The following is a 25,484-nucleotide window of genomic DNA, read 5'->3' as shown; positions in this document are numbered from 1 at the left end:
CTGAACTGCGGGTGGGTCTGTGTGAGTCCCCAGATTCTGTCTGTCAAACTGACAACTGGATGTAAGGTAATCACAAAGAGGCCTTCAGTGGTGATTAAAATCTGACTGGCTCCAGGACCTGATTCTGTCTAAAACCACAGTGGAATGACATCATGAAATCACAGACATCACCCTGTGTCCACATCTGAGAATGCTGTGTGGTTGATTGAGTAAATAGAAGACAAAAACTGTCTGTAGATTAGTAGCTCTCCTTTCTAAAGGTGGGCTATTATAGCCTTTTGAGTCATGATGGTGGTCCATTAAATGATGTGCATAACCTGGATAGTCAACAGTTGTCCTAAATGCAGTGCATCAAAATCAAAGACAGACATAATGAGGATACCTATGAGGACACCAAAGTGAATGTAGCTTTGTGTTCTGACAAGTTTCAAACAAAAAGGTTCCAGAGTAATTTTAATCAATTGTGTGACTTATTTTTAAACAAATTCTGGTAACCTAATCACAGCCAATGCACATAGGTCAGTGGAACATGGTGAAACTGTATGAATGAATGAGGTGGTAGGGAGAGTAAAAAAAAAAAATTCCCTGCTTTACCCCACACTGCAACAGCTGATTACCCTATTGCTGTGCATGTGTTTATCCTATGTCACTCAGGTTCACCTGTAACCTATGACCCCTGAGCTTAGTACAAAGCAAAAACCCTGGAACGGACATAACAAAATATACTCTACAGAAATAAATGATCAGTTTCATAAACATATTTTGAAGTCATACATGCCATCACACACACACAAACACACACACACACACACACACACACACACACAAACAGGATCCTGCAGGTTGGACTGAAGGTTGAGCATTGCCTGTGGGGGCCTGGTATTTGCAGGCTATTGCTCTGACTCAAATCCATCACCCATGATTCTATTAGTAAAATCTTCATTATAGAGAGCTTAATAAGCTGTGTGAAAATGTGCCAAGATGGGTTGGAGATAAAGAACCTGTTAACACTGTGCTTTACCAGTGGAGGCTGGAAAGTGTGTGTGTGTGTGTGTGTGTGTGTGTGGTAGAGGTGCTCTGTGCAATGATTTTCTCTCTTTGACAAAGCTTTGTGAGGACACACTGAGCATGCGCAGATTTGAGCAGGCTTTCTCTCTGGGCAACTATGTCAAGGACCCCTATCCCCCCAGCCAAACCACCTTCTTCTCTCCAGTCACCCAGGAGATGAGCTCCACCTTCAGGGGTGAAAGGTCCCCTGCCCAGGGGCTTGCTTTGCTGTCCCTTAACAGCTGTGCAGTCTTTCCATTGCTTTGCTGTACTCTGGGAGAGCTGGCAGGCAAGGCCAGCTACACTTTTCTCTGCACCCAGGAGAAAACCCACTGACTACAGAGATAGAGAGAGGGAGAGAGAGGGAGAGGAAGGGAGGGGGAGAGACAGAGACAGAGATAAATACAGGAGAAGGGCAGGTGGCGGATCAATACAATTTTAATCCGACAAGTCAATATATCTCAGAAGTCAAGTAATTGTGAGTCATGTTGAGTGGATTGTGTTGTTCTGATCTTGAAAGAGTTTGTAATCCCTTCTGTAATTAATGATTTTTCAGTCGTCTCAGTGCTTTTGGACCAAATCGTTTCTGAGGTTCTTTGGTTTAATAATTCTAACGACTGCCCTCTCTTTAAGTGGACGCACTGTGATTGGCTGCCGTTGACAGTAAAGAGGTAGTGATTGGATGCTGTGTGTGCTTGTCTCCTCCCTTAGGTACCTGCGTCTGTCGCCGAGCAACATCAGCAGTCTGCTGCAGCAGTGTAGAGAGCAAGGCATTGATGTGGGCATTCACCCTCACATATCCCAATCACACACACTGTTCAACAGCAAATACTTGCATGTCAACTAACACACACACACTGCCATACATATTCTTCAGTAATGAATGTATCCCAGTCAGTTAACAAACACACACACATGGTGTCTCTCACACACAATAAACAACAGTGAATCTATCCTTGTCAGCTAACATACACATACACCTATGCATGGTCTCTCTTTCTGTTGGAATTTACATTATCTGACAACTACCAACCTGACCATCTAGGGACATAGCATTTACAATGTCTCCTCTTCTCTGACAATATTAAAAATACACATGCAGCTTACACATTTGAGTTTTTTTTAAACCCCAAAATATGTACTACAAAACAAAACCTGTGAAGCTGCATTCATTTGTGCGTGAACATCAAGGTTATTTCCTCAGGTTCTGCACCATACTGCATTGAAAATGACACATTTTTCAAGACACTCAGGTTCCTGCAGCATTCCAGGCAACATTTTTCATCAGTAGAAAATATTGCAAAGGAAAAAAAAGGCGGGGGGGGGGGGGGCTGAGAAGTAGTGAAGTTGTTCCTCAAACTGAAATGGAGGAACTGTACATTCTCGCATCGCTATACGGATATAATTTATGTATGTTCTTCAGCCACTGGAGGGAGCTCGTGGATCGTTAATAGCCAACCTTCACGTCCTAAAGAACATCGCAACTCCTCTTAACGATTTGTAAAATCAGTGTTCAGGGTTCAGAATTCAAACCAGACGCAATTCGACCACACTGCGAGTAATTTTCCACATGTAATTCCATCACTTTTTATGAGGGTTGGCGGGAGGCTAGTGACTCAGGCCTCTCTAATCTTCTGACGGCTTTTAAGACTTCCTTCTCACTCGACACGATACTTTGTAATCACAATAACTTCTTTATAAACACTTGACGAGTCCTCCTGTTAATTGGTTCGTTTACGACGTAGACCGAATTAAAAGTTTTTTAAATGAGAGCACAAAACATTTAAAAGTGTCTGAAACACTTCAAAATTCTAATTTAGAACCAAGTTTTAAGACCTCGAAATAAACGAAGAACACGTCACCACATTTGTTTCCTAAATATTTATTAAATCATACCGCTAATAAAAACATTGATTTAAGGCAAACTAGCAGCGAAGATTAGCTGCGAAATGGAAAGTAAGAATAAATACAAGGCTGCTCGTTTTTTTAATAAAAAAATAGAAAAATTATAAAGCCAGAGAGACAAAACAAAAGTCAAAAGTGCAGCTGTTGGTATGAACAAATGAATCCATCATCATACAGTAACTCTAAACAACAGGACACATTATGGCTGCATTCTTATTCCAACTGACGAGGAGATCTGAGATTTGTGCCATCAGAAAGCCGTGTGCTTTGAGTGTGTGTGTGTGTGTGTGTGTCTTAATATGATTTAAGAGTGGGTGTGTCAGGCTTTTTTGTGTGGTACTCACAATTTAAAAAATATGAATATATATTATGTCATATTATTGGCTTAAACATAAGTGCAAGAATTGTCTAGAAACAAAACAACATTTAAAGCTCAACATTTAAAAAACCCCAAGACAAAACAAACAAACAAAAAAAACAAAACAAAACAAAAAACCCATTTTTCACTTTGACCTTTTGTTGACATTTTTCTGTCTACTTCATGTGTGATCTAATCCAAAGCAGGACCATAACACTACTCTCCGCTCACTGAGGTTCCCTATCTCTGCACAAATCCAACCAGACGTTTTTCCACATAAGTGAGCCCATCCCAAAAACGTAAGGCCAGTGGCAGACCTACGAGAGACATTCAGGGAACAAACATTCAGTTGGCTCAACAGAGAAAGGCCACATGTTTGGCCAAGGTGGCAGAGATAGAAACAAAAAAAAGGTTCCTTAGATGCCCAACAAAGGCCCTTCCCTGTGTTTTACCTTTCTGAAAAAGAACACCCACCATTTTGTGCCTGTTTCACCCCTACTGAAGGATGATTGTGTGTGTGTGTGTGTGTGTGTGTGTGTGTGTGTTGCAACAATGAGGGAAAATGAACAGAATCTACCTCTCCACACGGATTACTGCCTTTTACTCAGGGGAAAACTGCAGAGAAAGAGATCAGCAAACACACTCTCTCCCTAGCACTGGTTGCTCTCATCTTTTTGCCCAATCAAATATATATCCAATATGCCTCTCTCTCTCTCTTTCTCTCTCTCTCTCTCAGTCCACACTTGTGAGATAATGGGGTGACAGCTTTTGTAACCCAGAGAGCCCATCCTCCAGGAAACACACACTTCTCTCACGCACAGACTAATAAAACAATGATGGGTTAGTTAGGCGATGCAAGAAGATACTGCTCAGTTGGAGAATAACTATTAGCAAAATACAGCAAAATATGTCAATCAACAAAAAAAACAAACAAATAAACAAAAAAACCTTTTACCCTCAGCTGTATTAATGCCAAATCTTTACCCTCAGTCCCTCTCTGTCTATGTGTGCAAGTGTGTATGTGTGTGAGCATGTTTGTGCGTGTGTGTGTGTGTGGGTGTGTCTGAACAGGATTGATGGCTCTTGTGTTGAAGACCTTGTAGACAATTAAGGCCTCAGCAGCAGGGTTACGTGGAACTGTGCTAAAAGGCAGGAGAGAGAGAAAAAAGGAGAGAAGAAAAGGGAGAGGTTTAGAAGAAGAGGGTTGGGGGGTTTTTTGGGGGGAAGTGGGGGTTGGGGTGGGGTGTGGCGAGGTGGAAAGGCCCATATTTGAACCGGCACGTCTGGAGAGAGAGACGGAGGGAGAGAAAGATCCAGAGAGGACTGCTGATCACTCTGTCTTCTTAGCCCAGGCCATGTCATCGCTGCGTGGCTTCTGACCAGTCAGCAGCTCGATCAGCCACTCCATCCTCCGCCAGAAACCAACTCTATCCAGAGGATAATTCAACCAGCCTGAGAGAGAGAGTGAGAGAGACAGAGAGAGAGAGAGAGAGAGAGAGAGAGAGAACAAAAGCGTAACAGAAGGAAAGCATAAGAGAGGAAGGAAAGAAAAAGACAGTAACATCAGTCACATTTTCCCAATACACACGAGTACACACACACACATGCGCGCGCACACATACACACACGCACACAAATGCATGTGCACGTGCATGCAGACTCACAGCGTAGGCATTGCAGCAGCGCTCCTTGGATGGTGTTTCCCTAGGGGGCTGGCAGGAGGTCAGGCTTTCATAGCAGAATAATGTACACTTACAGGTATAAATATGTTCCACATCCCCCATCCCAGTCATCCAGCATACACACTCACTATCCAGCCCCGCTGAACACACACGCGCACACACACACACGCACCGCACCCTGCCTCTGCCTTGTGACTGAACAGCCCCTTGGGCTTTCACATGAAAGTCATTTTAGCAAGACACACCCACACACACACACGGTGGACCATAACTACACACACACACGCCCATGCATTCTTTCACAAAGGCATATATTCAGACACATCTAGACATATTGTTAGTCTCATAAACATCTCAAATTGATATCAATAAACACATACACCTACAGCAAACAACATCTAGTCACAGAACGATTGTGCAAACACACCCAGTATTGACAAATACATGTGCAGACATACACTTTGAACTCATAAAACATGGGCTGTCAAATGTGTCTCTGTACTAGTGTGTTTTAACTACACATAGAGTTGTCTCAGTGCTACTTATGTGTAGTGTGTGTGTGTGTGTGTGTGTGTGTGGTGTGTGCAGTGTGTGAATGCAGTGGTCCCTGTCCCTGCAGTGACCCCTCTCGTTGTCGGAAGAGAGCAGCGCAGCTCATCTTGTTTGTTTGATTTCTCCTCTTTGTCTCTCGCTCTCTCTCTTTCTCTGTCTCTATGCAGGCCTATTTGTTAGCGCTGACAGCAGGTTAACATTAAATATACATGGAGATTGTCAGCCACTGGCACACACAAAGGCAGACTGTGGGCCCTGGGGATGGAGACGGGGGGCGTGAGGGGGGGGAGGGTCTTCACGGCAGCGCAGCACGACTCCCTCAGCGAGAGACCCCCCTCCTCTCCTCTCCTCTCAACCTTCCCCCACTGGGGTTAGGGACCAGAGAGGGGAGGGGGTCAGGTAGACCTGCTTCCACTCACTCACCCACCCACATACAAACGCGCTCACTAACACTCTGTCTCTTTCTCTCTCTCTCTCACACACACACACACACACACACACACTCACACTCACATCTGTCGTCCACTGGGGCGCAGGGTGACGCAAAAGCATTCCCACTCCACTCTCTCTTTCTCTCTCTCTCTCTCTCTACCCCCCCCAGATAAACACACACACACACACACACACACATTGCATACTGAATACTGGTGCCATCACACAGATTTAATGCCTTCACACACACACACAGCCAAATCACTTGTGCTTCAAAGTTATTTTTACCCACAGCTAACAGTCTGTGCTGGTGAAACTCCACTCAGACATTACTCTTCAACTTTAAGCATTTATGTGTGTGAGTGAGTGGTGTGTGTGTGTGTGTGTGTGTGTGTGTGAGTATATTTGTGCATTCTGGCATGTTACTGTTCACCTATATAAGTCTAGTAACAGTCTGTTATGACAAACTGTTTCTCTAAGACCCACTCCAGTCAAAGTGAAGGTATCTCTGCTGAATATCTGTCCTTTAACATCAGCTCTATCACATGTAAACCCACTTCAAAAATGATGTCAAACTGGGAATAATATTTTTAGTTGCTCAAAGTATAAACATTTGACTACATCTCTAAGAGTACTGTGTCAAACAGTGTTTGTACACCACTGTGCTGGTTTTTCTCTATAAAATTATCCATCAAATTCTGACGTGTGAAAATCCCTGACTACACCTCTGCCAACTCCCTTGTTCTCACATAGGGTCTTTAGGAACTGTAACTGCGAAAACTTTGTGAGATATAGCAAGTACACACAAAGCAATGGACTATTTCAGTAAGAACAGTTGCTGAAGGTAGACCAGTAAGTGAAATATGTGTGAAATACTTGTGTCTGTGTGCGTCTGTGGTAATGTAGTGACATAATACTTGTGGATAGATGTGGTGGATACAACAGTGTGTATGTGTACCTATGATAATAGAGTGATAAGTTCTTGCCAGATACAGTAGTAGTAAATGTATGTGTATATTTGTGTGTTCGTTCTGTTGACATAGACATAGGGTGGATGCAGTGGAGTGTGTGTGTGTGTACCTTTGGTAATGCAGTAATAGGCCTCATATGGAGAGATGAGCTGGAATCAGTATGGTATGTATGTGTGTGTTTTTATGTGATGCTTGTGTGTGTGTGTGTGTGTGTGTGTGTGTGTGTGTGTGTGTGTGTGTACGTGTTAATGCAGTAATAGGTCTCATAAGGAGAGATGTGTTGGATGCAGTGTGGTGTGTATGTGTGTGAGGTGTGAGTTGTGTGTGCATGTCTGTACCTGTGGTAATGCAGTAATAGGTCTCGTGTGGAGAGACATGGTGGATTCGATGGTGTTTTCGGGGCAGGACCAGGTGACAGTCCTGAAGCAGAGTGACCCAGCGTGGCAGCCCAAAGTAAGAGTGGGACCACTTATGGATCTGATTGGTCATGGTGACGAAGACCGCCAAAGCAAACACAAAACACTCCCATGGGTAAGACTCTGCAAGGGCATCTACCACAGAAAGAGAGAGAGAGAGAGAGAGAGAGAGAGAGGGGGGATAGAGAGAGACAAGGAGATGGTAAGAGAGAAATACAAAAAACAACATAATTCAGTTATGAATCACAGTGATAGAGACAGAGTTTGGAGGGATCTGGTAGAGCTTAGAAGAGAGAGACATTTATCTTTACGCAAACGGATAAATTAAAAGACCATGCTTTACAGTCAGACATTTTTTCTGTTCGTATTTTATTTTTAGGAACTGGTCTGCACTTTTGGCTGTTTGGATGTATGTGTGTATGTGTATACATATGTGTATACATGCATATATTTGTATGTGCTTGTGGTACCTGGTGGATAGGACAGGAATTTGTATGTCATGTGAGCCAGAGGGAGGATTGTAATCATGCAGTTGTCTCCGTTAGTCTCTATGAAGTCGTGTCTAGTGATGGCCGTTGGGTCAATGTGGTGCTCCCGGAAAGGACGAATAAATGCCTGCAGACCGAAGGGAAAAAAAAAACCAATTAAGGGGAAATACTTTTTTTCTCCCCCTTTTAAGAACTTAACGTAACCATGACAGATTCATTGAGATCGAGCCTTTCTTTGTAAAGACACCCCGTTGGGATTGAGGGAATATGGGTGTCTTGTTGTAGAACTCCTGGAGTCACTTGGTTGAAGTGCATCAACTCTGAGGTTAAAACAGCAGAAGTATGAAGCCAGACTCTGAGCCTGCAGTTCTGCGCATTACGGGGAACACCTTATATGGGAGTTTGGACCAGCTACCTTTCAGTTCCCAGTCATCTGTGAACCTCCACTGTCTACACTGTTATAATGTTACAGGCTCAAGGACCCAGATGATGTGAGTCATCTTTTGGACATACGTCACAGCCAAAAGGCCCTTACAGCCCACCTTCTTCTGGAGAAGAGTTACTAATCAATATTACTGGTTTTGTTTTCTTTTTAACCCACCACACATGTACACGGGAGTCTCAGATATGGATGGAACTTCAACAAACACTGCTGCTCCAGAAGAGAGCTGGAGCCAACGCTGTTATATTATCTCAGTGTAAGCAGAGGGATGTGTGTGACAAGATGCGAATTTTAGTGTTTAGAGCAAATGGAGAGAATGGAATTCAACCAAAACAATGAAAAAAAAAAGAAACGAAACGAAAGAAATGGATTGGGGTGGGGGTGAACCAAGGCTGACATGCTGTAGCTAAACTTCATCTGGAGCGTTAAGGGAGATCACAGTTGATGGTTACAGATAGAGTCTACGGTGTGTTTGTGCGGTTGTTCGAGGAGTTTAAACGACAGCGTGTGAGAGCATAGCTGGCTAGGTCTGCCTCACGAGCTACGCGTTATGAAGCACAGAGATAACCCGGCATAAAACAGCACCTCCCCGCCGTTCCAAACCCGCTTCATGAAAAAGAGTATCCCAGTGGCTCCTGTCACTCAAACCAGGGAGCGCCGCTTTTGAGCCAGGGCGTCCGCCTGCGACGGCGCGGGTGTCGCAAATGAAAGAGGGGGACGAGTGAGAGAAAGAATCGCAGAAGCACAAAGGAAAATACAGAATGAAGGTAATTTATTTCCTTCACATAAAAAAAGCGACGAATCGTTTGGAGCCACATTACCATAGCGTTTCTCGTAGTCGAGGCTGGAAGGAGAAAGGGAGGGAGGGAGAGGGGAAAAAGTCATTATCTGTCGTTTTGTGGTCCGAACTCAATCACACCTATATCTGAGGGCGCGTAGCGACTCTCTGCTGGAGCGCGGGAAAACTATCTGTTGATATTTCGACAATTATCTGCCCTCCCGCTCTCCTCGTTTCCTTCCTTCGGTTCGTCCACGAGATTAAAAGAGCGCTAAGCCACGGACGGCACACAGAGTGAGCATGTGTGTGTGTGCGCAGACTCTCCGGCACACTGCAGCCACACCGCCGCTAATCCCACACCGTTTAGCGGCCTGCCTCGCCCAACCCTTCGCCTAATCAGCGCTCACATCTCCAGATTGCCCTAGCAACCCAGTCATCGCCAGGAAACGCAATCCTCCTTTGCCCATCTCTCTCTCTCTCACACACACACACACACACACAAAAACGCGCGAAAAGAGAAATTCTTTTCATTTTTTATTCTCATCTCACACGTTTTCCCTCGATCCTCTCCCTCTTAAGTGCCTGTTTAATCACGCTCATTAACGATTTCCCCTCAAGTTGACGATGCTTCTTGTTTGAAGGGATGAACAAGAAAAAAAAGTCGTTCCGTCGGTTTAAGTACCGTCTTTAATCTGCTGGTTAAGGGTCTTAAAACGGCTACGTTCTGGATGTCTGCAAATTCCCTCGCTCTTTTTGAAGTCCCATCACTCCCAGGTGGCGGATCCCAATTATCATGGACAGTAGAGGGATTGGCGGCGGGTGTCGTTGCCGGGACGGTTTTTTTTCCCCAGCACAAACGGAGGCTGATGAAAGACGGTCGGCAAGCGGCGCGGTCCGTTGGCTGGATCCGCGGGGATGTTGGTCAATTTGGGAGGGGGTGGACTGTCTGTTCAGATGACGCCCTCTCTCACCAGGACATAGAGATGGATGGAACACATACAACCTCTGTGCCAGAAGCTGAGAGAGAGGACAATGCGAATCCCTCCAGATGAGCACAGCAATCCAAAATCAAGGCCTGACAGACTTTCTGCCTTTCTATTCTGCTACCCATACCCAAATAGCCATACATCACAGCAATCTTGCTCTTTACAAAAAAGCTGAATATTATATAACCTGCACATATTAATGTGCTATTGCTTATGTCTTCAAACGCAGAACATCTGAAAACTGCAGGCTACACATGCTGTTAAAAAGACTTTTAAAGACAGTTTTAACAGGCAGTGTGGGATTTATAGACATATAGAGCATTTGCAATAACATTGCGGTCCTAATTATTGTCATAACAATGTTACAGTGTACTGCAGTATCCACCTGCCCAGTGGCTGCTTTGCCTTGTTTCTAGTTATTAGCTCTGCTAGCCTGCTGTAGCTGCGTTATAGTGTAATTACTGGAGGGGTAAGTAATACTGGCTTTGTTACTGCTTGGCATGATTTGCCCAAATTCTCAATGCTACACTGCCAACCCCCAAAACAGAGCCATCTTGGTACACATAATGGCATGATAACCCAACCCGCCCACAAGCAGCACGTAAATGGCCACAGATTCATCACTCCTACCTGTCCTACACAAAGAGCAAAAGGGGCCAGCTGCCTTTTAATTGGACAGGCGTAAGGGTGACCTTTTCCGTGATTGGGTGAAGAGATCGGCCACCATGCTTTGCATTAATTCGAACCTCCTGGGTGTTCCTCATACCCCCTGCGGGGTGGAGGGTGAGTGAAGTGGGGGGTTAAGGTTTGGAGGTTTAGAGCGCCAGGAGTAGGAAGAGGGAGGACTTCCCCCCGGGGAGGGGATGGCATTTCGCTTCCTTCGGTCATGAGCCTTGAGTAAACCACAACAGGCCAATAAAGCAGAAGGCTCATGTGAAAATTAAACAGGGTCATTTGTTAAAATCAAACATGGTAATAAGTGAAGAGCTCCTGCTGTGTGTGTGTGTGCATGTGTGTGTAGTCACTCTGTGTGTCTGTGTATATACACACACGCATGTGTGTGTAGTCACTCTGTGTGTCTGTGTATATACGCACACGCATGTGTGTGTAGTCACTCTGTGTGTCTGTGTATATACGCACACGCGTGTGTGTGTAGTCACTCTGTGTGTCTGTGTATATACGCACACGCATGTGTGTGTTGGTTAGGGCAGAGGTGGAAGAGGCATCTTTCTGATGATAATTCCACAAGAGGGCCAACGTGTCCATTATGTTTTTGAAACAAGTACTACAAATACCTGCACACCTAAACAATATGAAACACTGTGACTGAGGTGGGACCCGACTTAAAAGTAATACATAATTTACAGCATTATTTATAAGACTGGGAAAAATACAAGTGTTTGTCACTATCTTGCACAGCTGTGGATATGGTGAGAGTAAGTTACTAAGGTTTGATATTTTCTGAAGAATCTAATGCATAGTTTACAACCATTTCTCTGCTATTACAAATGCGAAAAATGTGTTTCATCCAGTTTCTTTTTGAACAACAAAAAAGAACCCCCATGATACAGCCACAACCACTCTCATTGCCTCCAGTTTAATTAACTCAAATCCCTCTTATCTGTGTTTTAAATCAACCAGTCTACTTTACACAGCCCTATAAGGGCTGATCCAGGACCAGTAATAGTGCTTTGACCTCCAGTGAATCAGCAGAAAGCTGATCTGGGAACAGAACTGCCTCTCACCTTCCCAATGACAGGGATGTCGACTGAACCCCAGGTATCAGCTCCCCAGTGCACTATGCCAGAGGCAAAGTCTGCCGTCACGATACCAAACACTGGGAAAAAAAGTGAGAGAGAGAGAAAGAGAACAAGGGAGAGAGAGAGAGAAAGAGAACAAAAGAAAGGATATATTTATCCCATTTGGTATGTGGGCAATATTGTGTGAAACAATGACACACAGGATGAGGATAAGGCAGAGAGAACATAAGGATGTGAATGCTCAGTAACACACACATACACAGACTCAAAAAGAGGACATAGTGGTAACACAGAGGACCAAGTGAAACCAGTGAACACTGTAGACAGACACTGACCTGGTTAACACCAAGCCCTGACGGAGAAACTTACCCACGCCAAAGATAATTTTATAGATGTGCACTGTGGAGAAGTTTATGAGGAGGAAGAGGAAGTTTATAACGAAGAGAGAGAGGCACAGAACCACACAAATCCACTCCTGTAAACGCTTTCCTATGGAGAGAGAGAGAGAGAGAGAGAGAGAGAGAGAGAGGACAGACATGTCAACAAACAGCTCTTGACAGAATGATACTACATTCAAACAGTGAAAATCATCTCATGGTATGGGTCAAAGTGCATAAACATTTATGTTTTGTCAAAAGCAGGAGACACAATGAGTATACAGCAACCTGGACTGAAAACACCAAAAATGAAACCTGTCAGAGAATTGAACAAAAAAAAAATCAAAACAGTCTGATTCATAAACAACAAAAAAATACAAGAGAGTAAAGAAAATCCACTAGACGTCAGTTACATAAAACAAAATAGGAAGTAAGTTAACTATGCAAACTAAGATGAAAAGGCATTGTTCAAGAATAAAATGGTTGATTAGCAATCCTCTGGTATAAGAATGTTAAACAGGCTGCTCCGAGCGAGAGAAGGGATGGCAGCCGACCAACGCTGCAGAGAGGTCAGAAAGGTCAATAAGGTCAGCGGACAGGAGACTGGCCGAGTGTGTGTGTTTGATGGTGTGTGTGTCAGATTACGCACAGTGACTCCGGAGTAATCGGCAGGATGAAGACAAGTGTACGGCTAGGCCAGGGTCACAACCTCTGGGCGCAAGGTATGGACCTGACACAGCTAAAAACCCGAAGGTCGGCCTAGGGGTCACGGGCCTTTGGGGGTCAGGGAGGGTCCAAGGGCAGCGTTCGGACCACCCTGATGCCCGTCGTGTCGTTGTGGGCAGGGAGCCTGATTAAAGTGGTGTTAAATTATTCACTGGAGCTACAGAGCTGCTCCAGACAATCAGAACAGCCAGTCTACATTTTCATCCTCTCTCTCTCTCTCTCTCTCGCTCTCTCTCTCCTCCTCGTCCTCCTCTCCCTCAGTTTCATTCATTCGCATATGCGATTTTTAACTCGCTGACACCGCTTCTGTGTATCTCCACCAGTTCTTCCTCTCATATCCCCATCTCTCTGTTCCTCTGTGTCTGCATGATGGGGAGGTACAGTAAGTTACAGCGGAGGCGGCTCTTTGGAAACACTGAACCCATTAGACAGGAGGTGGACCAGTTGTTATGAGCCACTGGAAAGAGATAGTGATGGCAGCCAGATTTCAGATGGAAACCTCTTTGGAGTAATCTAAACAAGGCACCTTAACATTACAGCCTGCCAGTGCACATACTGAACAAATACTTGCTGTTTATCTGTCAAGTTGAAAACTGACCATGTGTAATTTGTTGATTTTTTTAATGGGTTTTGACAGCTACACACTGTTTTTAGACATACAAACATGCAAAGGAACACACACACACACACTCTCTAACACACACAAACACACACACAGTGTATCTCAACAACTGATCTTGCAACTGTACACCCCTGTATAAGACTGACAGACACAGATAACCTTCCACCTCAAACTCACCTGATCCTCAAAACAATGTGTTTATTCCATGGCACACACAATCAGACCACCTGAAAAAGATCTAGGAGAGCTTGGCTGGACCTCCTCAGAAACACCTGTTTATACAGAGAAATACACCGCTCCCTGATAGACACACACACACACACACACACAACCAACACCGCAGCAGCTGCTTTCTTTCAAAACACACGCACACACACCTGATGGGTGTAGAGTGAGAGAGACACAGGTCTCCTGACAGAGCTCGGAGTCAGTCTAAATGAAGAGGATAAATCAACAGAGCTCAGGCCAGGTGCACCATGGAACCAGGTGTGTGTGTGTGTGTGTGTGTGTGCTTGTATTTTGGGGATGGAAGGACTGAACTAAGGACACTACAGAGGAAACTAGACTCTTTTTTTCAACTGGAGAGTACACATATGCAGTATCCAACTTAAGTTGTTAGTATCTTTAAACTACTGTTCCACGTTTCCGCCCAAATGATTCAGGAGAAAAAAAAAAGCCTTTCACACAAACTCAGCTACGTTTACACTCTTCCCCCTTTTCTATCTGTCCCTCTCTCTCTCACACACACACACTCACACACACACACACACACACACAGATCCACAGTGGGGTTGAGCTGTCAGGTGATCAGCGTCAGTCCTTGGATCCTCACGGTTCCCCGGCGAGGGGCAGAAACTAGGCCAGGCCTCCACAGAGCTGCCTCTCCGCGCAACCGCCAATACAGCCCCCCCTCTCCCACCCCCTCCTCTGTCCACGGGACCCGGGAGCCGCGCGCTCATTAATACTGTCCTGACAACAACACCCTCCCCAGGAACCCTCTGCACCATCGCTCACGCCCGTTCAGACCCCTTTTCCCCACACGCTGGCTTTGGGAATTAACCTGGGTGGAAGAGGGGGTTGGGAGACAGGGGAGGGGGGGGGGGCAGGTGTTGGAGGGGCTAATAGGCTGAAATTAATCAACGACGCCTGATTCGTCGCAAAGGGGGTGACTGGAATGCCAAAAAACACCCCATGAATGCTAATGGCATTCTTCTCTCTCTCTTTTTTCCACCCGTTTACCTTTCGACGCCATTTTAAAAGCCAATAACAGCATGGATTTCCATTCTATGGCTTTGTGTGGTTGTCTGCTAATAGAGGCATCATCATTAATTGAAAAAAAATAAAATAAAAACAGAAAGGCAAGGTGGCTATAAAACTAGTTGTTTCAAACTATACAAATCACCTCCTCTTCCTGTCCTGTGTGAGATGATGTCCAGAGTTGTCTTTATTTTCAAATCTCTGGATCAAATCCTGTTCACTTCCACTGCTCTCATCATCTATCACCTTTCATGGTGGTAAAATTCGTAGGATTTGTAACCTGTGTCAGATTTGTGCAAGCAGTAAAATATGTGTTTTCTTAGGCTCTGTCTCCACCCCTTTAAACAAAAGACTCCTTTTTTGGCTCTTTTTTGGTCCTGGAGTGTGTGTGAGAGCCTTGTGTTCTTCACATTGTCGGCTTCTGAAAGACTCTCTCTCACCTCCTCGGGAGCGGAGGACAAAAACCTCGTCACAGAACCCAGAATAGCTGCCTTTCAATGCCCAGTGACGCTGGCATCGCTGCCAACATGCCATCACTGCCCCCATCTCCATCTTCCCTCTCCCAGTTCGCCCTCAACACACACACACACACACAAACACACACACACACACACACGTACACACACACGTACACACACACACACACACACACACACTGATAGAGCCATTAACAAACACAATTAAAATATAACAAATATAGCAACAGCTCTACACAACAAATACAGACATGAATCTAAAATGATTGTGCTGAAAAAAGAGATGTGTATGTGTGTCTCTCACTCAAACAAAAGACCCACACATGTGCGCGGACGTGCACACACACACACACACACACACACACACACACACACACACACACACACACACTGTCCCTTGGTCTGTTCTCTGCAGACCTGTCTTCAAATGGGACTTTGGGATAAAGGGGGGAGAGGAGAGAAAAGTGGGTCATACGCAGAGAGTGGAAAAGTGTGTATGAGCAGGAGAGAGAGAGAGAAACAGAGAGAAAAGATACAGGGAGAAGAGAGAGAGGGAGGTAGAATTCCCTTGATCGGGACGAATGGATCAGTGACAGGCCTTGCTGCTTTCATCTCCTCTCAGTGGACAATGCAACCTGGGACACACACACACACACACACACACACACACAAAGCCTGTGGCAGTCATATATACCTAAATATGTTACATATCTTATTCACAAAAACAGAGCTGCAGCCTTGTGTTTATGGAATGGAGTGGCAGACTGAGTCACTGCAGTCAGACAGAGACACAAAAGCCATGCTTTCAATACATTGGTCTAAATAAAGCATACACACACACATGCATGCCTGCAGACACACACACATACACACCACACACATACACAGACAAATACACACACTGTATAGGGGAGGAGCTCGGGCCTTAGTGCTATTAGGAGTTGGCCAAAAATTCCAACCTATCCCAGCGCTGAGAGAGAGGGATGGACGGACAGACAAAAATGTGTGTGCATGTGTGTATAAGCGCCAAGCTTGTCGAGTGACCGTGATGGGGGCCACAGATGACAGGCTTGCTTGACCCTTGAGACACCCACCCCTCCCCATCCACACACATACACGCACACATACACACAAGCGCACACACACACACACGCACGCACACACACGCACACACACACAAGCGCCCGCTCACTAACACATTGCACACTCCAATAATAGCTCCACTGTGCACAGAGCTCAAGGTCATCCAGTGAAAGCTTGCATTGTGTTCACTGTATGCTTAGTGCATAGCGTGTCCTCAGTGCATGTGTGTGTTCAGTGCATGTGTGTTCAGTGTGTGTGTGTGTGTGATGTGACTGATTTGATCAAATGTTACATATGATCATTGGCCCTTATTAACCAGATCGCTGCTTAGCCACATTCATATCTGCTCCCACACCATTTTCCCTCCATTAACGTCCAGAAAAACTTCACATGTTTTCATGGACCAATCTCTACCTGAGAAGTGATTAATGAGGCTAAGTGCGAGTTTTGAAAAATCAAAATTTCAAACTCAAGCCACTTCATCATAATGTTCACATTAAGAGCCGTGCTGATTGTGCGACACACAGGGAGGAAGAGATTTGGAAAATGGAATTTCGATAATAGTAATTATACAGCTTTCCCGCTGCCTCAGTCCCCAACAGTCACAAAGTCACCTGAACTCAACCCAGCAAACTGATGGAGAACTCTATCTAATATTAATGACAGCCATGCTGCTCTTTAAGTCTAACCGTATTTGGCTACCCTGGTGTGTCAGGGTAAGAGTGCAAGTGTGTGTGTGTGTGTGTGTGTGTGTGTGTGTGTGTGTGTGTGTGTGCATGCAGCTAACATTCAAATGTTTTTGATGTGGCTGTGTGTTGTGTATATAGCTGAAGTCTTAATGTCCTGGCAGGTACATAATTGAGAAACCCAGCAGGACTGATTGCAGGTACCCTGTCTTTTCTCTCTCTTTACTCCTCTTACGTGCTTTATCTTTCCTACTCTTTTCCCTACAGACCTTCCTTGGCTTTTGTTTATGGTGCTGGGCTACAGTCCAAACTGGACATAGTAATGCAGTCAAGCCTCTGTGTGTGTGTGTATGTGTGTCTGTGTGTGTGTGTGATTAAACAATACAATTAAATGTGCACCTACCAACAAAACCATCTGTAGTGTACATAATTATGAGCTGGTGTACATTTAGGCATGAGTGTATAACCATGTCTATGTGAGTAGGTCCACGTGCCCTGAGTTTGTTTAGACAATGCATGTGAATGGGTTCATACTAAAGGTGTAACTGTTCATTGTATATACAGACCAAGTTTCTGTTTAGAGAAGCCTTGAGATAACATCTGCTTTACTCATTTATGTGCCTTCACATACTCCAATATAACTTGTGTCATTTATGGTTTGGGTAATGACACCACCTGTTTTGTTATTATTTAAAATGATCACTCGATCAACACTGACATTAAAGTTGTTATAATTGTCCTCTCAGTTAAAGCATATGCACACAGGCGTGATATGCACACTGCATATATTTTCTCACAGTTAGAGATGAAAAGAAGAAGAAAAGATGTACCATCCTCATGATTAACATTATTATTCTTACTGATCAAAAGTGCAAATAGTGTGAAATGTTAACCTATACTAAGAACATGTAATTTCTGTAATTTACCATTGCATTCAGGAAAAAAAAAAAAACACTTCACTTACAAGAGCCGAGGTAAAAGAAACAAACAAAACAAAAAACAAAAAAAAGCCATGGTTCAGTGTAGAGGTTGTGTGAGTGCTGTGTGAGTGTGTGCATGCATGTGAAATGTGCTGTGGTACAGCGGCTTGTCATTAATGTATTAGTTCCTTTGTGCTGACATGTCGTCTTTGTGTCTTCCTCAGCAGAACAAAGTGGAGTGTCAGCAGGTCCAACTCGGGTGAGATAACTGCTCAGACGGGTCCTGACTCCATGACCTCACGACCACCGAGGTCAGGAGCCTATGGCCGGGGACGCTGGCGATATGTGTGTATGCACACGTTCTAAATAATTCACCGCCTAAAGTGTAATTGCGTGAGATGAGATCGTCTCAAGTGTGGAGAGAGGGAAAGAGAAGCCAGGCACAACACTGAAAAGTTGATTCTGTGGCAGACAGGGGGCAGTACTGAGCACAGTGTACGGACTGAATTACCGTTAGCCTGTGCTATACAGGAGGCTGTGTTAAACGAATTGAAACGGGGTGTTGTGATCATGTTGAGTTTGGACAGTGAATTGTGTTGAGGCAACATATGGGTTGACCTGTCTGTGGCTGAGTTGAGTGTTCAGCACTGGACTGTTCTCAGAGTTTAGCTAAGCAGTGCTAAGGTGTAGAGTGTTGAATGCATTTGCAAGTGTGGCAGGGCTGAAAATGAATTTTTTGATATACTAGTCACTTGTGTTGCATTGCAATTTAAAAAGTATCGCAGTACTAGTAGTAATTGAAAACGGTATAACATAACCATATTGAAAGAATTGATTCTTTTATATTGTGCGCTTATGTACTTAATCTTGCTGAACAGGTTTATGTCTCTGACCCCGCACAGGTGTGACATTGTGATAGTGGTGTGTGCGTGTGTGTGTCTGTAGCAAGAAATGACCTTGACTGAGTCTATAACACGAGCCACAGTAAACGTTAACTGAGTTGAGGGTATTGGTGGAGCAAGTGAACGACTCTCTTGTTTTGTTCAGCGGCCAAACTCAAAGAAATGGCAGCAGCAATGTCTAAACTCATTAACAAAGTTAGGCCCAAAGTGGAATACGGAGATAAACTTGGACATAAATCTGTCAAACAAACATCCCGACCTGTTACGTCCATGAAAGAAATACAGTGACTGAGAAATCTCTCCGCAGTAATAATATAGATTCATACATATATTACTACAGTGTAATGGTGAAAATGTTGTCCATGTAAATGACTGTGTCTGAGGGACTGGTGAGCTATCTGTCCCTGTAACCACAACAGAATGAATTAATGTGCATGAGCATTACTACATATTTAATGATTACGGATTACAGATTACGCTGCTCGCTAACAGAGATCATTGTCATTTTACAACAGAACGCCAATGCTTTAATTTATTTTTTGTTCTTAAAGTTTGTGTTTTGACTGAACATGTTGTTGAGGTAAGAAATATGTTACAGTGTTTCCCCGCCTTTTTTTTTTTTAGGAAAAGTATTGAGCACTGAAATCCATGTACTATTATCACTATCAAAAAGTTCAAAAACAAAAGTATCAAAACACTACCAAGCACAGTGATTGACCGATTAACATAATTTACCTGAAAGACATACCCATGCTGACTCTTTTATTTTCAGAACAATTTCTCCTTAATACTGAGTCAGACAGACCACGCATGACATGCACCATTTTCTGGAATTTTCACACCTGATCTGTCAAATTGTGTTTACTTCTTTCATTTCAAAATCAGATTTCTTCACTGGCTTTCTTTTGTGCTTTTCCAGGAAAATAGTGATGCACACATCATAATAATGTTGAAAATGTGCCACCAATGTGCTAGTCTGTCACGTTATACATGGTTATCTCAGCTGCTGTCGGTGTGAAGAAAAAAAAGAAAGAAACAAACCGCTAGAGTGTCTTATTCTAAAGATCTAGAGTTCAAGCTGAAATCAAACCACAGCTTTAAATCAATTAAGGAATATAATTTGGCTCCACTGTTTCAGGCATAGAAGCCCATGTGTGGAGGTCTTCCCTAGCAACGTTATCTTTCTGCTTTAAACGTGTTATTCGTATTTAATTCAAGGGAAAAGGGTTTTTTTTAGGTTAATAATTGTGAATGTGGTGGACAAAGTGGATTTGTTTACCCCAAAATTTAAATCCTTTTCCAGATTTGGCTGGTCATACCAATTTCAAGCTATGGCTGACATATGACTAGTGTTGGGTTGTTCTTAGTGGTGTGGTGAGCTGTGTTAAGTCATTCAGGGTTGGACTGAGCTGTGCTATAGTATGCAGTGTAATAATGAGCTGAGTTAAGGTGCCCATTGTTGTGCTGCGTTCAGTTTTGCACTGTGATAAGCGTGCTCAGGGTCGGGTTCAGCTGTATTTGAGTCCTCAGTAGTTGGCCTGTGCTGAATGTTCAGTAGTTGGCCTGTGCCGAATGCTCGGTAGCTGGGCCGTGCTCAGTCACAGGTTGAGCTGTGTTAACATCTTTAATGCTGAGCTGAGCTGGTTTAAATCGTTCAGTGTTGGGTTGAGTTATGCAGACGTGCTGCGTGTCATGTTTTGCTGGGCTGTCTGCCGTGAGTTCTGACTCCTGAGCTGAAACACACACCCTTGGCCCGAAGCCACAGCATTCAGGCATCTGCCTACTGCACAAACACAGCTATGTCTCCCTCCTCATGTCTCCCCCTCTTTCTTTAAAACTCTGTCTCATTCCTCTTTCTCTTTCTAAATTTAATTCGGTACGCTTTTCTGCAACAACAAAATAACTCAAAAGTAGTTTACAAAACTTTCAGAAAACATGCATAGCTCACATGAATACATGAGAAAAAGCAGTACAAATGTCAAGTAAAAAACAGACATTTATGGCACAACAACGTAATGGCACTTAAACTTAAGTCAAGGAGGTCAAGAATCTAAATGCTACTTTCAGATAAGGATAAAAGGAGCATTTTATGACTGAGTCAGTGAGCAGATAAAGCTGATCTGAGATTAGATGGATAATAAATAGTAGCCTCAGAGCGTAGGGCACATAAGTCCTCATAACAAGCTTGACCTTCAGTGGAAGCACTTCAGTTACTTCAGTTCATTTCCACCTAGCAAGACAAAATAACTCTTATTCAGCTATACAGTAGGTGGGTTAACGGCTGCGTCTTGTAATAAAACCGGTTTTATACAATGACACCAACAGGTGGACTCCTTTCACACACGTGACCAAAGACTGATGCAACTGCACTCCATTCAAAATAGCAATGGCCTGCTTCATTTAAAAAAAAAAAAAAAATAAAAAAAAAAGTAAAGAAAGGCAAAGTAAATATGAAATCAAAGAAACCAGTGTGTCATTAAGGTCACCCAAATTCAAATGTGAACAGTAGCAACTTATTGTTCACGCTGGTGACATTTTACACTTCACTTTATCACTAAGATACCACAAATAAACACAGCTGCGGTTACCCAGCTGATAAGAGACAGTTCCTAATACAGTAGTGGGTCAGTGTGTCTGCCTATATCTGGCTGTGGTGTTTATGGGAACGCTGTATAGGCAGCAAGCTTGCCCTATTTAGCATATCTGATTTTTGCAGTGTCACGGCAAGAGCCTGCACAGGAACACGGGGCCAAACTTCACAGATCACAGCCCTGATCACTGATCTAGATCTAGTCTTGGGAAACAAGATCTTGCAGTGTAATAGGAGACACAACAGACACACAAACATAAACACACACTCGCACACACACATTCACTAAGAAGGCACCCACGTGACCCGGGAGCGGCGACAGGACAGCCAAGCCGGAGAGCAATGAGGACAAACAACATAAAGAAGCTAAAAAAAAAGAAAAAAAAAAAAAGGAAAAAATCCTGTTTACTTCATGGCAAATCTGGGAAGCGGGGATAAAAAGCAGTCAGCGGAGCATGACACGCAGACATATGGCAGAGAAAGACACGTCCAGCTGTTTCTATGTCCTGGGGTTACGGTAATGAGCCTTAGACGCTATCCAGCCGCCCAAAGCCTCATCAATCCCAACTCTACGCTTAAGCCTTAACGCGTCCAAAACGCCAATCCCGTTCATTGCCGTCTCACACACTCTACCTTTATAAACACACACACACACACACACACACACACACACACACACACACACACACAGAGTGAAGCTGGAGCTTTCAGGACCCATTACCTAACAGGATCAATGTCCAAGCTCTCTGACTCTCCAGTTTGAACTGCTCTAGATCCATTTAAAAAAAACACATTGATGTTCAGCCATAAGTGCAATGTGTTCTTAAACAACACGTAATGTGAAGAGCACTGTATTCTGGTCTCTGAAATTTGATTTTGAAATATGAGAAACTAGTGAACTTTTTAAAGTGGGACAACAGCCCAAAATACAGCTTGTTACTTTGTAGATAACAGAATCTTCAAGCAAGTTAAGCATCTCTAATAGAAAGCACTATATGCTGTCTGATATATGCTCGATTCACTAGGATCCACAGGATCCTGATTGGTCAGACATCAGCCAAGTGAGTGATGTTAAAGAAAGGTTAGCCAATTGTATAACTATTTCTCATTACAGCTAGGAGCAACAGGGCTGTATGAGTCAGAGAAAAGCCTGAACAAAAGAGATCCAGGCTTCATTTGCTCCCACTTTTTACTGTTTACAGCGTAGCATATTCAAAGTCAGCTATGACAGCCAGTGGAATGTGTCACAAATTCATCTGAAGAGTGCTTGGGTCAACTTTTCCTTGCAAACCAGTAATGTGATGTTTGTCCTACACTGTCCCTCCCTGTAAATGACACAATACAAACACCACTACAGTATGCTGAGACTCTAAAAGAACCTAACCCTCTCTCACGCTCTCTCTCTCACACGCACACATACACACACACACACACACACACACACACACACACACACACTCTGACACACACAAATTACCTCCAGTCCCATCCTCTAACCCTTTAACTCAACAAGAGTAAGAAATTACAACACTGGTATAAGAATCTCCTCTCATTCCACACCCATCTGACCTCAAAGCTTAGCCCCTGACCATTACATGCGATGAACGTTAGAGAGTTTTAAATACAGGCAAAAACAGAGTTCAGTTAAATCTTCAGTTAGGATTACAATGCTTATTTTGAGTAAAACATCCAAGTCGGTTGAGGAATGTTCCTGTCAACACTGAACAAGAAAGAATGAAATTCTCTTTGCATATTAAGAGTGTGCATATTTCTGTGAGTACAGAAAAATGGACCATGTGACATATTGTACAACATTTGCATAATTAGTGAGTATACATTGTGCAGTAGTCTTAGAAGGTGTCATTCTACTAACACGTCATACGTCAACAATCCAAGTAGGCAAGCAGGACAGAATTACCGCCTGAGAAAGCACAGTGTACAACGTACGTACGTACGTGTGTGTGTGTGTGTGTGTGTGTGTGTGTGTGTGTGTGTGTGTGTGTGCGTGTACGCTATATGCATTCCTTATGGACCTCACGAGCTTCAACTCTGGCCTATCTGATCAATTCCACTTGTGGTGGCTTAAGCTATCAGTAGTGCGGTGGATGCTGTGCGACAGACGAGAGAGCGAAAGGGCAGAAGGATGAGACCCCGTGTGTAATTTCATCTCTAAGATTTCCAGCCACATTACCTTACCAGGAGAGTATAACTTGGCAAGCTGACGGGCCCCGGCGTGCTGCGGTCCCCAGCGAGGTGCAGTGCTGCGGGCAGCCGCCCCATGTTCATTGCCGTTCGGATCCTCCTCGGCCATAGACCGCTGTCTGATCTCCGTCTCTGAGAGTAATGCTGCCGCCATTCTCCCTTCTATTCCCCACCTTTCCGCTAAATCATATATCGAAACGTTTTTTGTCAGTCAGTGATAAATGTCACGTACGATCATTGGTATACTTCTATAATTAGAGCAATACAAATTCTCAAAAGCTGACTAACGGATTCCTTGCTCTACCGATGCTATACATACCCGGAACTACAACAGCACTGTACGTAAGAGCTGAATCTAACCGAGAATATCGTAACTGCAATTTTACTACGTTTCAGTTGAGAGAAAAAATGAAAGAGAGACGACTCAAAGACTGATATGAGATATTTAGGGTAAAAATAAATAAATATGTCATTATTTTAGCAAACTTTCCCCCCTTCGCTTACTTGACATGAGTTAGTTCGTAGGGAAGGTCTAAAACGCTCACTTTCTGTGACTTACGTGTCGGAAGCCCTCGGCTCTTTAATGTCACGCTTAAAAAGTTAAGTTATCGTGCATGGAAAGCCATGTAATTTGGTCCATGTTACATTAAAAAAAATCACAAGTTTAGAAATACCTGACATTCGGACCTCCCCCTGGAAGCTGTGTGGTAATGTTGTATCGTGCCTCACTAAAGTAGGCGTTGTGTAAGATACTGATGATCCCTTAGGTTGCTGGCGCTCCAGCGATCTCGAAGTGTGTGATGCTGATAATTGGAGTGTGTGAGAGAGTTGACTGCAGTGTTTGTCAGCCTTGGTGGCAGCCAGTTCAGGAAGCGACGAAACATTACAAAAACCTGTTGCGTTATTTAACTGTTTAGACCGTTTGTAACAAACAAAATTCTGCAAACTTTGTCGACAAGTGACCAAAATATTCTTATGGAACCCTTTGACGAAGAACATTTTAATCTAATAATAATGAGAACATCTGTAAAATTCTACATTTAAATACCAATCAATTTTAGTAACTTTGGGCTACATTAAATGGCGGTACGCCGTCTGCTCTGCTTTACTGAAGCCACTGGTAAAGACACCACCCTACTTTATTGGACTGACAAGGTGACCGTTCGCAACGGCGACAAGTGACACGTATAATGCAAGTTCTGAAGGTTCTTAGAAAAATCGCGTCTTTGTGTGAGTTTTTGAAATTCCATTCAGTTCTAGGTGTATTGTATCCATTTATTTGCGCACATCTATTTATACAAATTATGCAACTGGAATTGTAAAATATAACAAAAACTTTCAGGCTAAAATAAGGACCAGCTGTTCCCCTGTCTTGTTTATTTTGAAATTAACTGGCGTGCTCTCAAACACTTGACCAATCATTCATCCTTTTTCCTCCTTACTACAAACTCTCTCTCTCTCTCTCTCTCTCTCTCTCTCTCTCTCTCTCTCTCTCTCTCTCTCTCTCTCTCTCTCTTTGCGCCTTACTGTTTGCCGCCCTCTCATGGTATAGATCGGGCCGTGGCGACTGAAACTCGAAACTAAAAAGAAAAAAAAAAACTTTTAAGAAAACGATGTCTCTGTCATATTATTTTGATGCTGTTTAAATGACCCAAAGTACTACGGCTCTTGTCACTTATGAACAACAACCAAGCAAAAATCCCAGTAATGATGTATTGCGCAATATTCAACTATTTTATGTATGTTACACCGCGCATGGTAACCTTTCATTTTAGGCAAGGAGTTAAAGGCAAGTCATATGGTGTTTTGAACTCTCCTAACAAGCG

The 25,484-nt window shown here is 43.7% G+C and overlaps 1 protein-coding gene across 2 annotated transcripts; it reads right to left on the bottom strand.

The window, feature by feature from the left end:
• Nucleotides 1–3,428: 3,428 nt before the first annotated feature.
• Nucleotides 3,429–24,418, bottom strand: LOC115804395 (transmembrane protein 189). 2 transcript variants are annotated; one of them, XM_030764810.1, is made up of 7 exons: nucleotides 24,333–24,418; nucleotides 23,653–23,838; nucleotides 12,187–12,306; nucleotides 11,803–11,894; nucleotides 7,834–7,978; nucleotides 7,286–7,498; nucleotides 3,429–4,762 (listed from the first exon to the last, which is right to left on the bottom strand). In XM_030764810.1, the coding sequence occupies exons 1-7, from the start codon at nucleotides 24,337–24,339 to the stop codon at nucleotides 4,641–4,643; spliced, it is 885 nt and encodes a 294-aa protein (XP_030620670.1). In that variant the 5' UTR covers nucleotides 24,340–24,418; the 3' UTR covers nucleotides 3,429–4,640. The 2 variants fall into 2 exon arrangements, with proteins under 2 accessions (XP_030620670.1, XP_030620671.1); XM_030764811.1 differs by lacking the exon at nucleotides 24,333–24,418 and having other exon boundaries at nucleotides 23,653–23,858.
• Nucleotides 24,419–25,484: the final 1,066 nt, after the last annotated feature.

The sequence above is a fragment of the Chanos chanos genome, chromosome 2, assembly GCF_902362185.1.
Source record: "Chanos chanos chromosome 2, fChaCha1.1, whole genome shotgun sequence".
Lineage (NCBI taxonomy): Eukaryota > Metazoa > Chordata > Actinopteri > Gonorynchiformes > Chanidae > Chanos > Chanos chanos.
The sequence above is the reverse complement of the archived record's forward strand: the minus strand, read 5'-3'. Positions and strand labels throughout refer to the sequence as shown.

Bases quoted from the DNA above. Each gene is read 5' to 3' on its own strand.
- LOC115804395 (XM_030764810.1), bottom strand. The intron at 7,979-11,802 runs GTGAGAGGCAGT...TTCGGTCTGCAG, and splicing joins ACATCCCTGTCATTGGGAAG to GCATTTATTCGTCCTTTCCG. The intron at 4,763-7,285 runs GTACAGACATGC...TCTCTCTCTCAG, and splicing joins CTATTACTGCATTACCACAG to GCTGGTTGAATTATCCTCTG.